Source organism: Muntiacus reevesi, chromosome 1, assembly GCF_963930625.1.
Source record: "Muntiacus reevesi chromosome 1, mMunRee1.1, whole genome shotgun sequence".
Classification (NCBI taxonomy): Eukaryota; Metazoa; Chordata; class Mammalia; order Artiodactyla; family Cervidae; genus Muntiacus; species Muntiacus reevesi.
In genome coordinates, this window is record NC_089249.1 from 168,311,834 (window position 1) to 168,330,222 (window position 18,389).

The following is an 18,389-nucleotide window of genomic DNA, read 5'->3' on the forward strand; positions in this document are numbered from 1 at the left end:
ATTATACTTAGCTCACTGCCCTCTAGGCGCATCCATGGTCAGAAATAACAGGATTTCCTTCTTTTTCAAGGTTGAACAATATTCCACTGTGTGTGTATGTACACACATACCACATTTTGTTTCAATTCATTCACTGATGGACATTTAAGATAGTTTCTGTACCTCGACTACTGTGAATGCTGCAATGAACAGTCAAGTACAGATACTGCTTCAAGATAATGGTTTCATTTCCTTTGGATATATACTCAGAAGTGGGATTGCTGGGGCACATGGCAGCTCTATTCTTTGTTTCTTAATATTGGACTAGAGTTTATTAGCAATGTTCTGTTAGTTTCAGATGCACAGCAAAGTGATTCAGTTATACATATACATCTATTACTTCTTAAATTCTTTCCCCATTTAGAACATTGCAGAGTTCCCTGTGCTATACAGTAGGTCCTTGTTGGCTATTTTAAATATAGTGGTGTGTACACGTCAATCCCAAACTCCCAATTTATCCCTCTCCCTACTCTTTCCCTGCTGGTAAAGGAGCATCTGGTAGCTCTAGTTTTCATTTCTTGAGGAACCTCCATACAGTTTTCCACAGTGGTTGTACCAGTTTATGTTACCACTGACAGTGTATAAGGGTTCTCTTTTCTCCACACTCACACTGGCATTTATCATCTTGCCTTTTTAATAAAAAATCATCCTAACAGGTATAAGGTTGTATCTCACTGTGGTTTTGATTTGCATTTCCATGATAACTGGTAATGCTGAGCACCTTTTATGTACTGGCTGGCCATTTCCATGTCTTCTTTGGAAAAATGTCTATTCCAAGTCCTTTGCCCATTTTTCAATCAAGTTATTTTCTGCTATTGAGTTGTAAGAGCTTTAACCCTTTATCACATATGTGGTTTGCAGATATCTTCTCCCATTCAGTAAAGTTTCCTTTTGTTAATGATTTTCTTTGCTGAACAGAGACTTATTTTGATATAGTCTCACCCACTTTTTCTTGCTTTTGTTGCCTTTACCTTTGTTTTTGGTATTAAACTAAAAAAAATCACTGTCAAGACCAACGTCAAGAAGCTTAGGTGCTATGGAGTAAAACTTCTAGGAGTGTTATGGTTTCAGGTATTCTGTTAGTCTTTGATCCATTTTGATTTTTATATATGGTATAAGCTAGGGTCTAGTTTCATTCTTTTGCACATGGCTATCCAGTTTTCCCAACACCATTTGTTGTACAGAATATCCTTTCCCCGCTGTGTACTTTTTGCTCCTTTGTCAAAAACTGAGTAGATAAGCATGGGTTTATTTCTAGGCTCACTTTGATCTATATGCCTATTTTTTTTTTTTTTTTGGCTGTGTACATAGGGTGCTTTATTCTCCACAGAGTGATACATGCTAACGTGGGTTGGGCTTGGGCCGATGTCCCCATATGTACAGAACTGAATAAAGTGGGTCTCTGAGAAGAAGTCTGATTTGCCTTGATGTGGAGGGGAGCCGGGGAGGATGGAGATGGAGTGACAACCAGGATATGTTCAGTCCTGTGCTGGTTCTGGCCTGGAATGCAGGGAGTTATGGCAGCTCTCAGGGTGGTCACTTCCAGGCAGGGACAGCCTGCCGGGCTTGGAGGGCCTTCTGTACCACATCTTCCCACTGGGCATCTGATATCTCACGAGCCCAGGCAGGAACCCCTGGTGCAGGCAGGCTTATGCCGGCCATCGTCCTTTTCACCAGCTCTACATGTTCTGGGTCCATGGGAATAGAGCTGTGGTTGTTCAATGCTGTAGCTCCCTGCTCATCTTCGTCCTCACTTTCTAGCGGTGGGTCGGGCAAATGAAGCCCCAGGGCCTGGATCCGATCCTGGATATCAGCAACTACATCTTCTCCATCCCCCACTGGTGCTAGTTCCATCTCCTCTTGTTCAGGATCTTGGTTCAGAGGCTGGTAGGAGTAGCCAGCTGGTCCTGCCCCTGTTTCCTCTTGTTCTTCCTCTGGTTCCTCACTGCTCCAATCCCGAGTGCCTTCCGTGGGGCCCTGATGTGGCCCGAGTTCCTCAGTCTGATTGGGGAAGATACGTTCAGGACCCATGGTGTCTCCCCCTAGAACTACTGCTGCCATCGGGCAGGGGCCGCTCAGAGCCCGCGACCCTATATGCCTATTTTTATGCCAATACCACATTGTTATGATACTGCTTTGTAATATAGCTTGAAATCACGAAGTGTGATGCCTCCAGCTTTGCTCATCTTTCTCAAGATTGTTTTAGCTATTGGGGGGTCTTCTGTGGTTCCCTATACATTTTAGGATTGCTTTTTCTATTTCTGTAGAAAATGCCACTGCAATTTATTTTTTTGCCATTGCAATTTTGATATGGACTGCACTGAATCTGTAGATAACTTTGGGTAGTCTGGACAGTTAAACAATATTAATTCTTCCAATCCATGAGCATAGAGTATCTTTCCATAAGCATTTTATTGCTTTTGATGGTACTGTAAATGGGATTTTTAAAAATTCTATCTTTTTGATAGTTGTTAGTATATAGAAATGTACTAGGCTTTGTATACTGATTTTGTATCGTGCAACTCTACTAAATTCAATTATTATTTCCAACAGTTTTTCACAGTTTAGAGTTTTCTATATATAAGAGCACATCATCTGCAAACAGTTCTACTCCCTCCAATCCAGTAAGAATGCCTTTTCTATTCCTTTTCTTATCTAACTGCTCTGGCTACTGTTGTTTTTAAAGGTATAAAAGTCAATTTTCTCTTTTACTTATTCATTTGTGGCTAATCGGGGTCTTTGTTGCTTTGCTCAGGCCTTCTTTAATTGTGGTGAGCAGAGGCTCCTTTTCATTGTGGTGTGTGGGCTCCTCATTGCAGTGGCTTCTTTTGTAGAAAAACACAGGCCCTAGCCACACAGGCTTCGGCAATTGTGGCACAAAGGCACTGAGCCACCAGGTAAGTCCCAGTACTATGTTGAAAAAAAGGGTTGACAGTAGGCATTCTTGTCCTGTTCCCGATCTTAGAAGAAAAGCTTTCAGTTTTTCACATTGACTATGATACCAGCTGTGGACTTCGGCAAATACGGCCCTTATGTTGAGGTACATTCAGTTACCTTATTTTAAAAATGAGATAAAATGATCTATATATTCTAGATGTGCCAGGCACAGAAGTCATTAAAAAAAGCAGTAGTTCTTCAATAAATATTAATAAACTCCTACAATATGTCATATAAATATGCTAAGAGAATTTCTCTGCATCAAGCACCTACTGTTTTATTTGGGGGAACTAGAGAAGGAAACTGGCATACAGAAATTTTTCCTCAGACAAACGTCAGAAACAGACCTACCACCAGCTCAAAGGACAGAACACACATATATTTCTCATTTGGTATTTTCTGCCAAACTGGCATATGAACACATGACTATCACTAGATTTCTTTCTCTTCTATGCCCTCTCTAGCATTAGGCATTAAAACTTTTGAAAATCTTTTATGTGTTCAGTTCAGTCGCTCAGTCATGTCCAACTCTTTGTGACCCCATGAATCGCAGGACGCCAGGCCTCGCTGTTCATCACCAACTCCCAGAGTTCACTCAAACTCATGCCCATCAAGTCGGTGATGCCATCCAGACTTCTCATCTTCTGTCGTCCCCTTCTCCTCCTGCCCCCAATCCCTCCAAGCATCAAGGTCTTTTCCAATGAGTCAACTCTTCGTGTGAGGTGGCTGAAGTATTGGAGTTTCAGCTTCAGCATCAGTCCTTCCAATGAACACCCAGGACTGATCTCCTTCAGGATGGACTGGTTGGATCTCCTTACAGTCCAAGGGACTCTCGAGAGTCTTCTCCAACACCACACTTCAAAAGCATCAATTTTTCGGCGCTCAGCTTTCTTCACAGTCCAACTCTCACATCCATACATGACCACAGGAAAAACCATAGCCTTGACCAGACGGACCTTTGTTGGCAAAGTAATGTCTCTGCTTTTTAATATGCTATCTAGGTTGGTCATAACTTTCCTTCCAAGGAGTAAGCGTCTTTCAGTTTCATGGCTGCAGTCACCATCTGCAGTGATTTTGGAGCCCACAAAAATAAAGTTTGACACTGTTTCCACTGTCTCCCCATCTATTTCCCATGAGGTGATGGGACCAGATGCCATGATCTTTAGTTTTCTGAATGTTAAGCTTTAAACCAACTTTTTCACTCTCCTCTTTCACTTTCATCATGAGGCTTTTTAGTTCCTCTTCACTTTCTGCCATAAGGGTGGTGTCATCTGCATATCTGAGGTTATTGATATTTCTCCCAGCAATCTTGATTCCAGCTTGTGCTTCTTCCAGCCCAGCGTTTCTCATGATGTACTCTGATCATGTGTCAAAAAAAAAAATACCTTCTGCTGTTTTATTTACATATGATAACCATCAAGATTGGCTTAAAAATCTTTTATTATTCTATTTTCATTTCTCTCATGAAACTCATTGCACCCACAATTTTTCAAAAAAAATCAGAAATATAAAAGGTCATTTATCTATTGTATTTATTGAACAAGTATTATGTTCGAGGTTTTACAGATACATGAATTAATAAGTCACAATTACTTTACTGAAGTAGTTCATAATATAATGGGGGATATCCCCAAATTACAACAAAAATAACAGAAACATATATAGAGCATTATATATGTGATATACATTTGGTGATTTCTTACAACTTTTGAATCAGGTACTATATTACACTGAGGAAACTGAAGCGCAAGGAGATTAAAAAAAACATGTTCACAGGAACAAAGTGGCAAAGCTAGGATTTGCAAATAAGTAGTCTGATTTCAGAGCCTGCAGTTTTCATCAGTACATTACACTACAAACTGAAAGTCTATCATTCATCAAGTCATTTATTTCCTGACTCATAAATGTGTTCAACAAATATTTACTGTATATTAAGTGCCAGGCATTGTTTAGGTGAATAATAACTTTAATAAATACGATAAAGACCTGATCCTCATGAAGATTTTACAGGGGTGGGAGGATATATTATACTATATTTCTATTTTTGCCAGTTAGGTAATAATAACTGCTGTAAAAAATGTGTGTGTATGTGTGCTCAGTTGCTCAGTTGTGTCTGGCTCTTCACAGCCCCATGGACTATAGCCCACCAGGCTCCTCTGCCCATGGAAGCTATACAAAATAAGATGGGTTAAAGGGATAGAGAGTACATGTGTGGTAAGGGGTAGCTAGCCATATTAGGTCTGTCAAAAAAGTCCTCTTTGAAAAGGCGACAAGTAGGCAGAAAACCAGACAGTCAATACTGAAATCAGATTGATTATATTCTTTGCAGCCGCAGATGGAGAAGCTCTATACAGTCAGCAAAAACAAGACCAGGAGCTGACTGTGACTCAGATCATAAACTCATTGCCAAATTCAGACTTAAACTGAAGAAAGTAGGGAAAACCACTAGACCATCTAGGTATGACCTAAATCAAATCCCTTGTGATTATACATTGGAAGTGACAAATAGATTCAAGAGATTAGATCTGATAGACAAAGTGCCTGAAAAACTATCGATGGAGGTTCGTTAACACTGTACAGGAGGCAGTGATCAAAACCATCCCCAAGGAAAAGAAATGCAAAAAGGGAAAAATGGTTATCTGAGGAGGCCTTACAAATAGCTGAGACACTAAGAGAAGAGAAAGGCAAAGAAGAAAAGGAAACATATATCCATCTGAACGCAGGGTTCCAAAGAATAGCAAGGAATAAGTAAGCCTTCCTCAGTGATCAATGCAAAGAAATAGAAGAAAACAATAGAATGGGAAAGACGAGAGATCTCAAGAAAATTAGATACCAAGGGAACATTTCATGCAAAGATGGGCACAATAAAGGACAGAAACAATATGGACCTAACAGAAGCAGAAGATATTAAGAAGAGGCGGCAAGAACACACAGAAAAACTATACAAAAAAGATCTTAATGACCTACATAAGCAGGATGGTGTGCTCACTCACCTAGAGCCAGACATCCTAGAGTGCAAAGTCAAGTGGGCCTTAGGAAGCACTATGATGAACAAAGCTAGTGGAGGTGATGGAATTCCAGTTGAGCTATTTCAAATCCTAAAAGATGATGCTGTGAAAGTGCTGCACTCAATATGCCAGCAAATTTGGAAAACTCAGCAGTGGCCACAGGACTGGAAAAGGTCAGTTTTCATTCCAATCCCAAAGAAAGGCAATGCCAAAGAATGCTCAAACTACCGCACAATTGCACTCATCTCACACGCTAGTAAAGTAATGCTCAAAATTCTCCATGCCAGGCTTCAATAGTACATGAACAGTGAACTTCCAGATGCTCAAGCCAGATTTAGAAAAGGCAGAGGAACCAGAGATCAACTGCTAACATCCACTGGATCATTAAAAAAGCAAGAGAATTCCAGAAAACATCTATTTCTGCTTCACTGACTATGCTAAAGGCTTTGACTGTGTGGATTACAACAAACTATGGACAATTCTTCAAGAGATGGGAATACCAGACCATCTGACCTGCCTCCTGAGAAACCTATATGCAGGTCGGGAAGCAGCAGTTAGAAAGGACATGGAACAACAGACTGGTTCAAAGTTGGGAAAGGAGTACGTCAAGGCTGTACACTGTCACCCTGCTTATTTAACTTATATGCAGAGGACATCATGCCAAATACTGGGGTGGATGAAGAACAAGCCAGAATCAAGATTTCCAGGAGAAATATCAATAACCTCAGATATGCAGATGACACCACCCTTATGGCAGAAAGCAAAATGGAACTAAAGAGTCTCTTGATGAAAGTGAAAGAGGAGAGTGAAAAAGCTGGCTTAAAACTTAACATTCAAAAAACTAGGATCATGGCATCCAGTCCCATCACCTCATGGCAAATAGATGGGAGAACAGTGGAAACAGTGACAGACTTTATTTTGGGGGGCTCCAAAATCACTGCAGAAGGTTGACTGTAGCCATGAAATTAATAGACGCTTGCTCCTTGGAAGAAAAGCTATGACAAACCTAGAAAGCATATTAAAAAACAGAGATATTACTTTACCAACAAAGGTCTGTCTAGTCAAAGCTATGGTTTTTCCAGTAGTCATGTATGGATGTGAGGGTTGAACTATAAAGAAGCTCGGTGCTGAAGAACTGATGCTTTAGAACTGCAGTGTTGGAAAAGACTCCTGAGTGTCCCTTGGACTTCAAGGAGATCAAACCAGTCAATCCTCAAGGAAATCAGTTCTGAATATTCATTAGAAGGACTAATGCTGAAGCTGAAGCTCCAATACTTTGGCCACCTGATGTGAAGAACTGACTCATTTGAAAAGACCCTGATGCTGGGAAAGATGGAAGGCAGGAGAAGAAGTGGGTGACAGAGGATAAGATGGTTGGATGGCATCAATGACTCGATGGACATGAGTTTGAGCAAGCTCTGAGAGTTCGTGTTGGACAGGGAGGCCTGGTGTGCTGCAGTCAATGGAGTTGCAAAGAGTTGGACATGACTGTGCAACTAAACTGAACTGAGGCAGAAAACGCAAGTGAGAGAAAAAGTCATGTATTATAGATAGCTGAAAGAGTATTCCAGGCAAAGGAAAACTCAAGTATAAAGCAAAAAACTTGCCTGGTGTTCAATGAACAGCAAACAGACTTCTCTGCCTGGAGCAAAGTGAACAAGAAAGAATGGTAAGAGATGAGGTCAGAAAGATAATGGAAGAGCAGATCACACGGGATTTGTAAGCCATGATGAGGTCTTTGGATCTGATTATGAGATATGAGAAATCAACAATGGGTTCTGAATCTAGAAGCATTATGATCTGACGTAAACTTTTCTAAACAATCACACTAACTGCTGTCTGAAAAACTATGTGTAAAAGCATAAGCAGAGTGAACAGTTAGTAGGCCAGTCAACTTTCCAGGCAAAAGATAATGTTGGCTAGGGCAGCAGTGGTAGCAGCTATGGGAATGATGTCAATGTGGAAAATATTTAGACAAGAGGCCTAGTGGGAACTGCTAATGGATTAGGTGTGGGGTATGAAAGAAAAGAGCTCTAAAAGCTTTTTGGTCTAAGCAACTAAAAGAATTTGAAATGTCACATACTGATAGGAAAGACTCAGGAATAACAGAAAGTTTTGAGAAGAAATCAAGAGGATTTTTAGGACCCTTTAAGAGGTATAGACTGGAGATGTAGATATGACAGTCCTTGACATATTAGTGGCTTTTGAAACCACTAAACCAGAGGTGATCACCCAAACTGTGGCAGGATACAGAAGAATATTAATAAATCCTGAGAAACTCCCAATGTTTATAGACTGGGGAGATGAAGATGAAACAGCAAAGGAAGAAAAAAAATGATAGCCAATAAAATTGAAGACGGACCTAGAGAATGTGGTAGCCAGGAAGACAAGTGGAAAAGCAGTGTTTCAAGAAGGAAGCAATATAGTCAAATATGGTTGAAGAGACAAAATTAAGATTTGGGAACTGACCAGTGGATTTAACTGGCTTCCCTGGTGGCTCAGGTGGTAAAGAATCCGCCTGCAATGTGGGAGACCTGGGTTCAATCCCTGGGTTGGGAAGATCCCCTGGAGAAGTGAACAGCTACCCACTTCTGTATTCTGGCCTGGAGAATTCCACAGACGGAGGAACCTGGCAGGTTACAGTCCATGGGGTTGTAAAGAGTCAGACACGACTGAGTGACTTTCACTGGACTTAACAAGTAATTTGCTGACTTTGATAAGAGCAATTTTAGCAAAGTGCTGGGAACAAAAACCTGACTACAGTTAAGTTCAAAACGAATGCTCTGGAGGCACTTCCCTGGTGGTCCAGTGTTAAGATTTCCACTGCGTGGAGGTTCAAGGAACTAATACCTCACATGCCACAAGGCGTGGGCAGAAAGAAAGGAAAAGAAAAAAAAAATGTCCTGAATCTGATCAAGCTTTTAGATCCTGGTTCAAAATTAAGAAAGGAGTACATCAAGGCTGTATATTGTCCCCCTGCTTATTTAACTTAAATGCCAAGTACATCATGCGAAATGTTGGACTAGATGAATCACAAGCTGGAATCAAGACTGCCGGGGAGAAATATTAACAACCTCAGAAATGCAGATGATACCACCCTATGGCAGAAATCAAACACGAACTAAAGAGCCTCTTGATGAAGGTGGAAGAGAAAAGCGAAAAAAATGGCTTAAAACTCAACATTCAAAAAACAAAGATCATGGAATCTGGTCCCGCCACTTTATGGCAAATAATGGGGAAACAATGGAAACAGTGGCAGATTTTATTTTTGGGGGCTCCAAAATCACTGTGGCAGTGACTGCAGCCACAATACTGAAAGGTTCCTACCTTTTGGAAGAAAAGCTATGACAAACCTAGACAGCATTTTAAAAAGCAGACACATCACTTTGCCAACAAAGGTCTGTATAGTCAAAGCTATGGTTTTTCCAGTAGTCATGTATGGATGTGAGAGGTGGACCATAAAGAAGGCTGAATGCCGAAGAATTGATGCTTTTGAACTGTAGTGTTGGAGAAGACTCTTCAGAGTCCCTTGGAGAGCAAGGAAATCAAACCAGTTAGTCCTAAAGGAAATCAACCCTGAATATTCATCGGAAGAACTAATGCTGAAGCTCCAATACTTTGGCCACATGATGCGAAGAGTTGACTCATTCAAAAAGACCCTGATGCTGGGAAAGACTGAGGGCAGGAAAAGAAGGGAACAACAGAGGATGAGATGATTGGGTGACATCACTGACTCAATGGACATGAGTTTGAGCAAACTCTGGGAGATAGTGAAGGACAGGGGGGTCTGGCGTGCTGCCACAAAGAGTTGAACTCGACTTAGGGACTGAACAACAACAAAGGTTTACAGTAAACTTGGAGAAACATGTTAAATTATACCATGAAGACAGAACTAGCCAAATCCAGACTGTGAGTAAGTCTAAAAGATCAAACAATCTATAAACTGTAAAGGGGGAAAGGGTAGAAACCTTACAAATTAAGAGATACTTAAAATATATATCAATCATTTACAATGTGGGAAATTTATTTGGATCGTGATTCAAAAGTGAAATGTATTTTAAAAAGGCAAACTGTTAAGAAAAAAAAGTATAATATCTGAGACAAGCTGAAATTTGAACACTGACTAGATATTTTATATAAATGATTTTTATTATTATTCTGCTATAGTAACAGTACGGTGACTTATTTAAAGAGTATGTATCTCTCATTTTTTTGGCTGCATCTCACAGCTTGTGGGACCTTAGTTCCCCAACCAGGTAATGAACCCACGTGCCCCACAGCAGAAGCCCAGAATCTTAATCACTGGGGAAGATCCCTCTCTTTTTTTAAATAAAAATTTATTTATTTGTTTTTGGCTGTGCTGGGTCTTCATTGCTTTGTGCTGGCTTTCTCTAGTTGGGTGAGCAGAAGACATTCTTAGTTGCAGTGCACGGGTTTCTCATTTTGCTGGCTTTTCTTGTTGCAGAGCACGGGCTCTCGGCATGCAGGTTTCAGCAGTGGCAGGTCCTGGGCTCTAGAGCACGGGCTCAGTGGTTGTGGAGCACAGGCTTAGTTGCTCCGCAGCCTGTGGAATCTTCCCATAACAGGATTTGAACCTGTGTCCCCCGCACTGGCAGGCAGATTCTTTACCACTGAGCCACCAGGGAAGTCCCCTATATCTCTTATAGATATACTTAGTAGATGTTTATAAATGAAATATTATGCCCAGAATATACTTCAAAAAATACAGGAGAGAGGAAAGTAGAATGGACATGACTGGATACGGGTTGATGAATGTTGGGTTTGGGTGATGGGTATATGGGAGTTTATTACAGTTCTGCCTATACACCTTCAATCTTCTACAGTAAAATGTCTTACAAATTAGGAAGTGAGGAATGTTATTTCCTTTGCATACTGAATCTCCTCTTTACTATGCTATTTTAGAGAAAAGGAAATTTAGGTTAAAGAAGATTAAATGTAGTACCCAAAATCACAGTTAATTCCTTTTAACAGACTTTATTTTTCAGAGTGGTTGTGGGTTCACAGTAAAACAGCAAAAGGCAGAGATGGCCCATATGCCTCCTGCCCCACAGTATGCACAGCCTCCCAAACTATCAATATCCCCACACCAGAGTGGTACATTTGTTACAATAGATGAACCTGCAATGGCACATCATTATGATGTTAATTTGAGAACCAGGATTTGTCTCCAAAACCTATGCTTTCTACACTATGAAGTCAAGTCACTCAGTCATGTCCGACTCTTTGCAACCCCATGAACTGTAGCCCACCAGGCTCCTCTGTCCATGGGATTTTCCAGGCAAGAATACTGGAGTGGGTTGCCTTTTCCTTCTTCAGGAGATCTTCCCCACCCAGGTATCGAACCCGGGTCTCCCGCATTGTAGACAAGACGCTTTACCGTCTGAGCCACCAGGAAAGTCCTTCTACACTGTATTACACTGTCATTTTTATTCTCTGTTATCATTATTTTGCTTGATACTTTTTATACAAACTGGTAAAAATCAAAATTTTGTTTCATGAATAAGCAATGTAACCAAACTTTACTGACTATAAAATCATCAAATCATAGTATTAAAAAAAAGTCAATGTATATTAACGGAAGAAGTAATTCTGTCAATACAATAAACTTCCACTGAAGCATATTTCAGTTGTTTAACAAGTATATGTATTGTTCACTAGACTTGAAAATGTAATTACATAGAAATAAAAAGCACTATCAGGAATTTCTACCTCAAACTTTTCTTTTGGTAGCTATATCAAGTATTGGATAAATAACAACTAACCACATAAACCTCAAACTATACACTTTCAAAGCATATGTGTGTGGTGTTCACTGACCTAACAATTTAACACATTCTACTTGTGAATCCAAAGCTAAATTACAGCCTACAGCAAATGTGACTGATGAAAAATAAGCAATGAACAACAACAAAAAAATAAAAATAAGCAATGAACAAATTAGAATCAACTATAGCCTATTATCAAATAATGGATTTTCACTGGGAACTTTTACTTCCATATTCATGGGATATCTCATTTTAACAATTCTACTTCTAGGAATTTATCCTAAAGCAATCACTGGACCACCATAAAAAGATGTATATATTAGGACACTTACCAAAGTTTCAGTTAAAATTTTATTTAAAAAATGGAAAAAATCTAAATGCCATCAGTTAAGACTGACTAACACTATAAAATTAAATGCTAAAATTCCTTGGTGGTCTATTGGTTAAGACTCTGTGCTTTTACTGCCAAAGGTTCAATCCCTGGTCTAGGAACTATGAACCCATAAGCCAAATGGCATGGCAAAAAATAATAATAAAAATTTTTAAATTAAATGCTACACATTAGTAAAAATTATACTGCTACATATAATATATAAGTAATGATAAGGAAAAAATGTATAGTTTGAGGTTTATGTGGTTACTTGTTATTTAGCCAATACTTGATATAGCTACCAAAAGAAAAAATTAACCATGGTTCTCTCTGGATTATGAGATTGTATTTTCATTTCTATTCTAGATTTTCCTATACTGTTTGCTTTTTAAAAACCAATAAACATATATTTTTACAATCAGGAAAAATTTTCTATTTTTGTTTTGAAAAAATAAATACATTGTGTTGACTTCAAAACTTGACATAAATAAATGTCTGTTTACTAGTTAAATCCACAAGGCATGAGACTTTAGTAACTTCCTATCTACTAATTCTACCTAGTTTTTCAATGAACCTGTACAAACACAGTACACTCATATCAGATTACATTTATTATATTCACTGTAGCTAAATCAGCACTCTAGAACATTCAGACTGTTCAGGGTTAAATTTCTCAGATGCCATATGGGGAACCATTTTTTCAAAGACATTCCCCCACCACGCCCCGCCCCCCACCTTCAGAAAACAAACAGTCCATGCACTATGGAAACGCCTTGAGATTTATTTTATAATTAAAGTTTGGGTAACTTTTGAAAAACTTATTATCACCCAAGCAAAAATTTAGAAAAATCTGAGTAATTTTATGTCAAATATACAGATAGATAACAAGTCCCAATTCAGAAGCTAGAAGTGTCTTCAAACAAAAGGACTTCACTGCTAAGATATAAGCCTATTTTGCAATCTATTCTTCAACTTTTTTAAAATTCAGAGATACACTACTGAACTTCTGCTGTCAGATTTAGAAATCAGTTAAAATATCCAATATTGGTAATGACTCAAAAGCAGCATTATGTAAGCCTAGAATTGAGAACATTTTCTCGCAAAAATGAAAAATACAAAAATATCCCATGTCTATATTCTATAGATTTATTCTGATTTCTCAAGAACTTAATAATTTAGAAATAATGCAGGAAAAACTGGCTGATACAAAACAAAGAATTCTTTCCTATGATTTCATTAAACTAACATTCTAGATTGATGTATATAACATTTCATTGCAACCCAAATCACAAAGAGCCCACATTTAAGATATAAGAGAAAGAATCAGTTGTGTGACAAGATTTTGCTAAATCTCAACAGTCTTTTTTTTTTTTTTTTAAAGCAACGGGTAGCCAACAAATGTCATTAATATTAAAAACACAGATAATGGCAGAAAACTACAGAAATTCCAAACACAGAAAGGCTGTTCATGTATCCTAACAGCATAACCACTATGGCTGAAACACCACACAATATTCTTTCTCACATCTGTTTTGTTAATGAGCCAAGAATGAGGGTCTATTGAGTATCCCAGACAACTGAATGAGAAGCAGGAATGTCTGGTGAATGCTGTTCATCTCAACAAACCAAGACTAAACAGGTTTGGAAAGGATACTTTTCTTAAATAAATTATCTTTTTAGTTTTACCTTCCTGAAAACAGATCACTTGTCTCTTCCTCCCAATCCATTAAAACAAAACAAAACTACACATAAATTAGTTAAAATCCCAGTTTTAAGTATTATAAGAGAAAACATATTATTTATTTTTCCAGATTTATATAGTTATTTATTGACTTTCAACTATGTAACATGACAATGCAGCCTTCTTTTTTTTCTTTTTTAAAAAATTTTACTGGGGTACACTTGCTTTACAAGACTACAACTTTGTTTTAGATTATAAAATATTTAATTCATCTTTCAGGGAGATCCTCAAATATTTTATTTAAGACTATGAAAACCAATGTGAAGAAAGATGACTGTGATATAAAATAACACAGTATTTAATTAGAACCCAAGATTATGACAATTTGGCAAGAATTTTATCCTGAGGCAGGGGTTTTTCCATATACAACTTTTCCAGAAATGTCCCCTTTACAGGGCCTCTGGCCTCTCTGCATACTATCCGATCAGGCATATAGAAACAAACAAATGTAATGTTCCCACTGGAAAATAATAAATTAAGTCTAAATTATCAAATTATTACATACAATTCTCTGAAGGAGCAAAAACAGCATTTAGAAACTATTTTATTTATTCCAACCACTTTCCTAAATTACTTAGCTAAAAAAAAATCTTTAACACATTTATTAACTTGGAATTTGGTTTAAAACTTTAAAGAGTGATTATATCAAGGTGATGAAATCAAGGATAGTATTTAAAGTCTTATCATGTTAACTGGATTACATTTGAAGATTTCATATGTTTCCCATCCCCCTTACTTTTAAGTCTTTGTTTAGAAGAAAACAGTTGTTTCTTGCTTCCTTTTCAGTTTTCCCTCAGGGTGTTCCATCACTGTCAGAGGAATTAAATTCTAAAACAAAAATCAAAATAATCTTCTACATTTTTATAAGTCCCAACACCAGTCAAGAACAGCAAATACTAGGAAAAAAACATTACAATGGCCACTTCAGAGCAGCACTAGCTGAACTTTTCAATGTTTCCTCTAGACAGAGCAGCATTTTATCTTCTTCAAGACAAAACTCTACAAGTGAGAAAATCCATATAACAATAAAAATATTTCCCAAGCAATTAAAGAAATACTAAACTGAGAACCTAATGGCATTATATACTTCAGTACTTTGAATCCACAACTTTTATGCATCTTATTCAAACTTAGCTTCCATACATCCTTTGAAATTTGTTCTCAAATGACTTTTCTTGATTTTTATTACATAAGAAATGCAGAGTCCTAAAACAACTACATTCAAATGGGAAATCAAGAATATAACTAAGAAACATAGTCTATTCACTTTTGCAAGGCTGTATAAGACAACTACCAAACAAACTACATTGTATTATCATTCATTTAAGATAACAGAAAATGTTTTTCTTCCATTGGTAGGTAAATATAACTCTCTCTGCCTTCAACACTAGTCTGATTTTACCTAAAAATAGCTACCCAGGAGAACTGATATCTCAATGAACATTTCTACTTCTTTTATTCCCACTTCATTTGGAATGAAAATATAACATATATAATCTTAGACCAGCTGTAATTAAAGCACAAAAGAGTTTCATCAGAAGTTCCCCTAACTAAGGAGTCCTAGGCACAGATGTCAAACTGATTATCATTATTTAAAAACCAATTGTGCCTGGCAGCTTTTTGGTTAAATCACAGAGTTCACACAGCACTAAGTCAGTATATTGTACAGGACACCCTTTTAAAAATCACTTAAAATATTAAATGCCTAAAAGAAGAATAGACAAATATTAACTTTTAGTGAAGAACGATCCACTAAGTAACACATATATAGAATTTGTATCTGAAGTCCTCTTATGTAAATAAATTTAAGTTTTCTATGTATCCACCTACCAACTAGAATTTAATACATCTTGCCATAAGCCAATTCCTGAGAATCCCCACGAAAAAGAAAAACTTAGAACAGAATTGGAGAGCCAAGATCCAACACTGACTCAATAGACTATCAGAGAACATACGCATCTAAAATTTTCATCTGTCAAACTCTTGATTTTAAACTTAGTTGCGCATTTTTCCCAACTATGCTTTTAATTTCACTTGCAGCATAACAATTACATGACAAGTCTCAGGAAGAATGAAAATTTTGTTTTTGATGATGACACTCTTAAGTCAAATTATACTTTATCTTATTAAATTACAGTCAATCACGTATAAACTGCACTGAAGAATAAACTTTGTGCTCCAAGATGTCCAACCATATGGTTGATAAATCTAACTATAACTCCACAGATGTACAGACAGTTAAACAGGTATATATTTCAGCAATGGCCCATGCAAAAAGAGCTAAAACTTATCTATAGCTCAAGAATTCATAGGAGAATTTACTGAATCATACTTGGCAAGTTGGATCCATTGGCTAGGTCATTTGACTTCAGAAGTATTTTCTAAAATGTTGTTCGTGTATTTGGGAGTAATTTCATATGAAAAACCCAAAGATGAAAAAGAAGAACATCTTAATTTTTTTTTTTTTGAAATTTAGGATAATTAGGAAAGTATTTAAATTCCATGCTTGTTTTCCAGGCTTAACAACAAACAATTATGTAAAAATTATGTATATCTCCCAAATCATCACATTCCCTAAATATTGTATTAGAAAACTGAAAAACAAAGAGAGGACAGTTTTGGAAATATACTAATCACTGATAAACCAGAGTAAAACTCTTCACAGTCTAGACAAACTTTCCCTTTTCAAGAAGACATGAAAAGGCAAAAAAAAAAAAAAGATGGAGCATGCAAGAGAAATGGTAGATATTGATTAGAGGAAATTCCATAAAATAGAAATTGTAATAAACTCTCTACAACTTCTGTTTTTTGCATCTACTTGACAATTATACTACTTAATATAGTCAACAAAATCTTTATTGTCATTATGTCACTACTTTCTCATGTAAGTTTTTCTTATCTCATATTCAGCTGCCTCATCAACTGACAAAATGAGATGTGAAATTCGGGGACTTTTGGTATTATTAAGAAGACACCAACCACTTTATATTTTCAAAATTACTTTATAAATCTGTGACTGGATGAAGCATACTTCCAAATTTAACATACCAAATATGATCATTTGGAAAGCAAACTGTTATGTAACACCTACTTTATGTCCTTCAACTAATTACAGACCACAAAGAGTGCTTTTTCTTTTTAAAATATAAGCATTGCTTATGTTGCAATTTTTTCCTAAAGACTATCATTTTTTCCCAAGGAGAGCAGTTTTCTTAAATCCTAAATTTCCAAGAATAGGACAGCCAATTCTCTAGGGAATAAAGAATGAACAAATACATACACAGTAAGCAATTTTAAGATCTACCTCCTCACATAAGCAGTGATCCAGGCTGATATGACATTTCCAAGATCCTCAGGAACTGTATACCAAGCTGCCACGAACATCAGACGAGAACTCAGGGATGGAAGAAATGCCATCTTGCATTTGACGTTGCACTAACATCTATTTCAAACTCAATTCTCATTTGTTATCTTAATGTATCTTCACAACTACCTTAAGAGATAAATAAGGGAGACGGCTGGCCACCCACTGTCTCTCCGGGACACACTATTCAGGTAAAGGACACACACTCCGTTCTATCTTCAAAGGGAATAACGAAAACGATGGCAAACCCTTCTAGACTCCGAAGGGAAAAGAGTAATATCGCCTAAGAAACCCCAAACTTCCATCGCTAGAGCAGCGCCCCCTCCCCGCAGTGTCGCCTACTCCGTGGCCCCGGGGAACTGCGGCGGGGCTGCGGGGAGGCGGAGGAAGGGTTGGGCGGGGGGCGGAGGGGGGACGGCGCAGACCTCGCGCACCTGGGCCGGGGCGCCGGGGCCGAGGATGCTCTGGGGCTACCCACCCCCACCGAACGGACCAGCAGCTCTGACTCACTCACCTGCGGAGCCGATTTCCATTCATGGAGCTGGGGGGAGTGCTTCGAGCGAGAAGGGCGCCCGCCACTGAGGGCAAGGAGGCGGCGCAGGGGGCGACGCGGCGCGACAGGAACCCTGACTCGGCCCCGAGGCGGGGTGGTGACGGCTTCTCCTCAGCCACCGCACTCCGAAAGCTCTGGTCAGGACGAGCGGCCGTCGGGAGGCAGCACGCGACTAGGAGAGAGGAAGAAGCGTGAGGCGAGAAGAGAAGAGCTCTGTGCGGAACTTGCGTCGCCCACGGCCGCTTACGCTCCCACTGCCCCTCCACGACTGCGGCGCCGCCGCCGACCTCCCCGGGGGCCACCCCCGGAAGCCTGCTGGCGTCAGTTCCGCCGCCCGGGCTCGCCAGACGTCCGGGCCTCGCCTCTCCGCCCTGACCGTTCGGGCGCGACGTTCGTGCGGGCGCGGCCGGCGCGGTGGACGCAGGGGAGGCGTCGCGCCGCGGGCGCCGAGCCTGGGCGGAGTCTGTGGCGAGCGCGACGGGGTGCGACCCGGGACGGCGAACGAGACCCGGCCGTGTCGGCCGGAGACCACCCCGAGGGGCTGGACTCCTCCCCACCCTGGTGCGGGGCCGTGCCGGCCCGAGGCGCAGT

General features: G+C 39.1%; 1 protein-coding gene and 1 pseudogene across 2 annotated transcripts in view; both read right to left on the reverse strand.

The window, feature by feature from the left end:
- Positions 1 to 18,389, reverse strand: part of LOC136154271 (protein argonaute-3) — a 125,335-nt gene that overhangs the window by 97,504 nt on the left and 9,442 nt on the right. Inside the window, exon 2 of one of the 2 annotated variants that reach the window (XM_065916572.1) lies at positions 17,760 to 17,970. In XM_065916572.1, the coding sequence (XP_065772644.1) occupies positions 17,760 to 17,778 (19 nt within the window). In that variant the 5' untranslated portion in view covers positions 17,779 to 17,970. Of the gene's footprint in view, positions 1 to 17,759; positions 18,085 to 18,389 lie in introns of those variants that run through there. The other variant, XM_065916565.1, reaches the window with a different exon arrangement.
- On the reverse strand, positions 1,340 to 2,123 carry LOC136164810 (male-enhanced antigen 1 pseudogene; annotated as a pseudogene).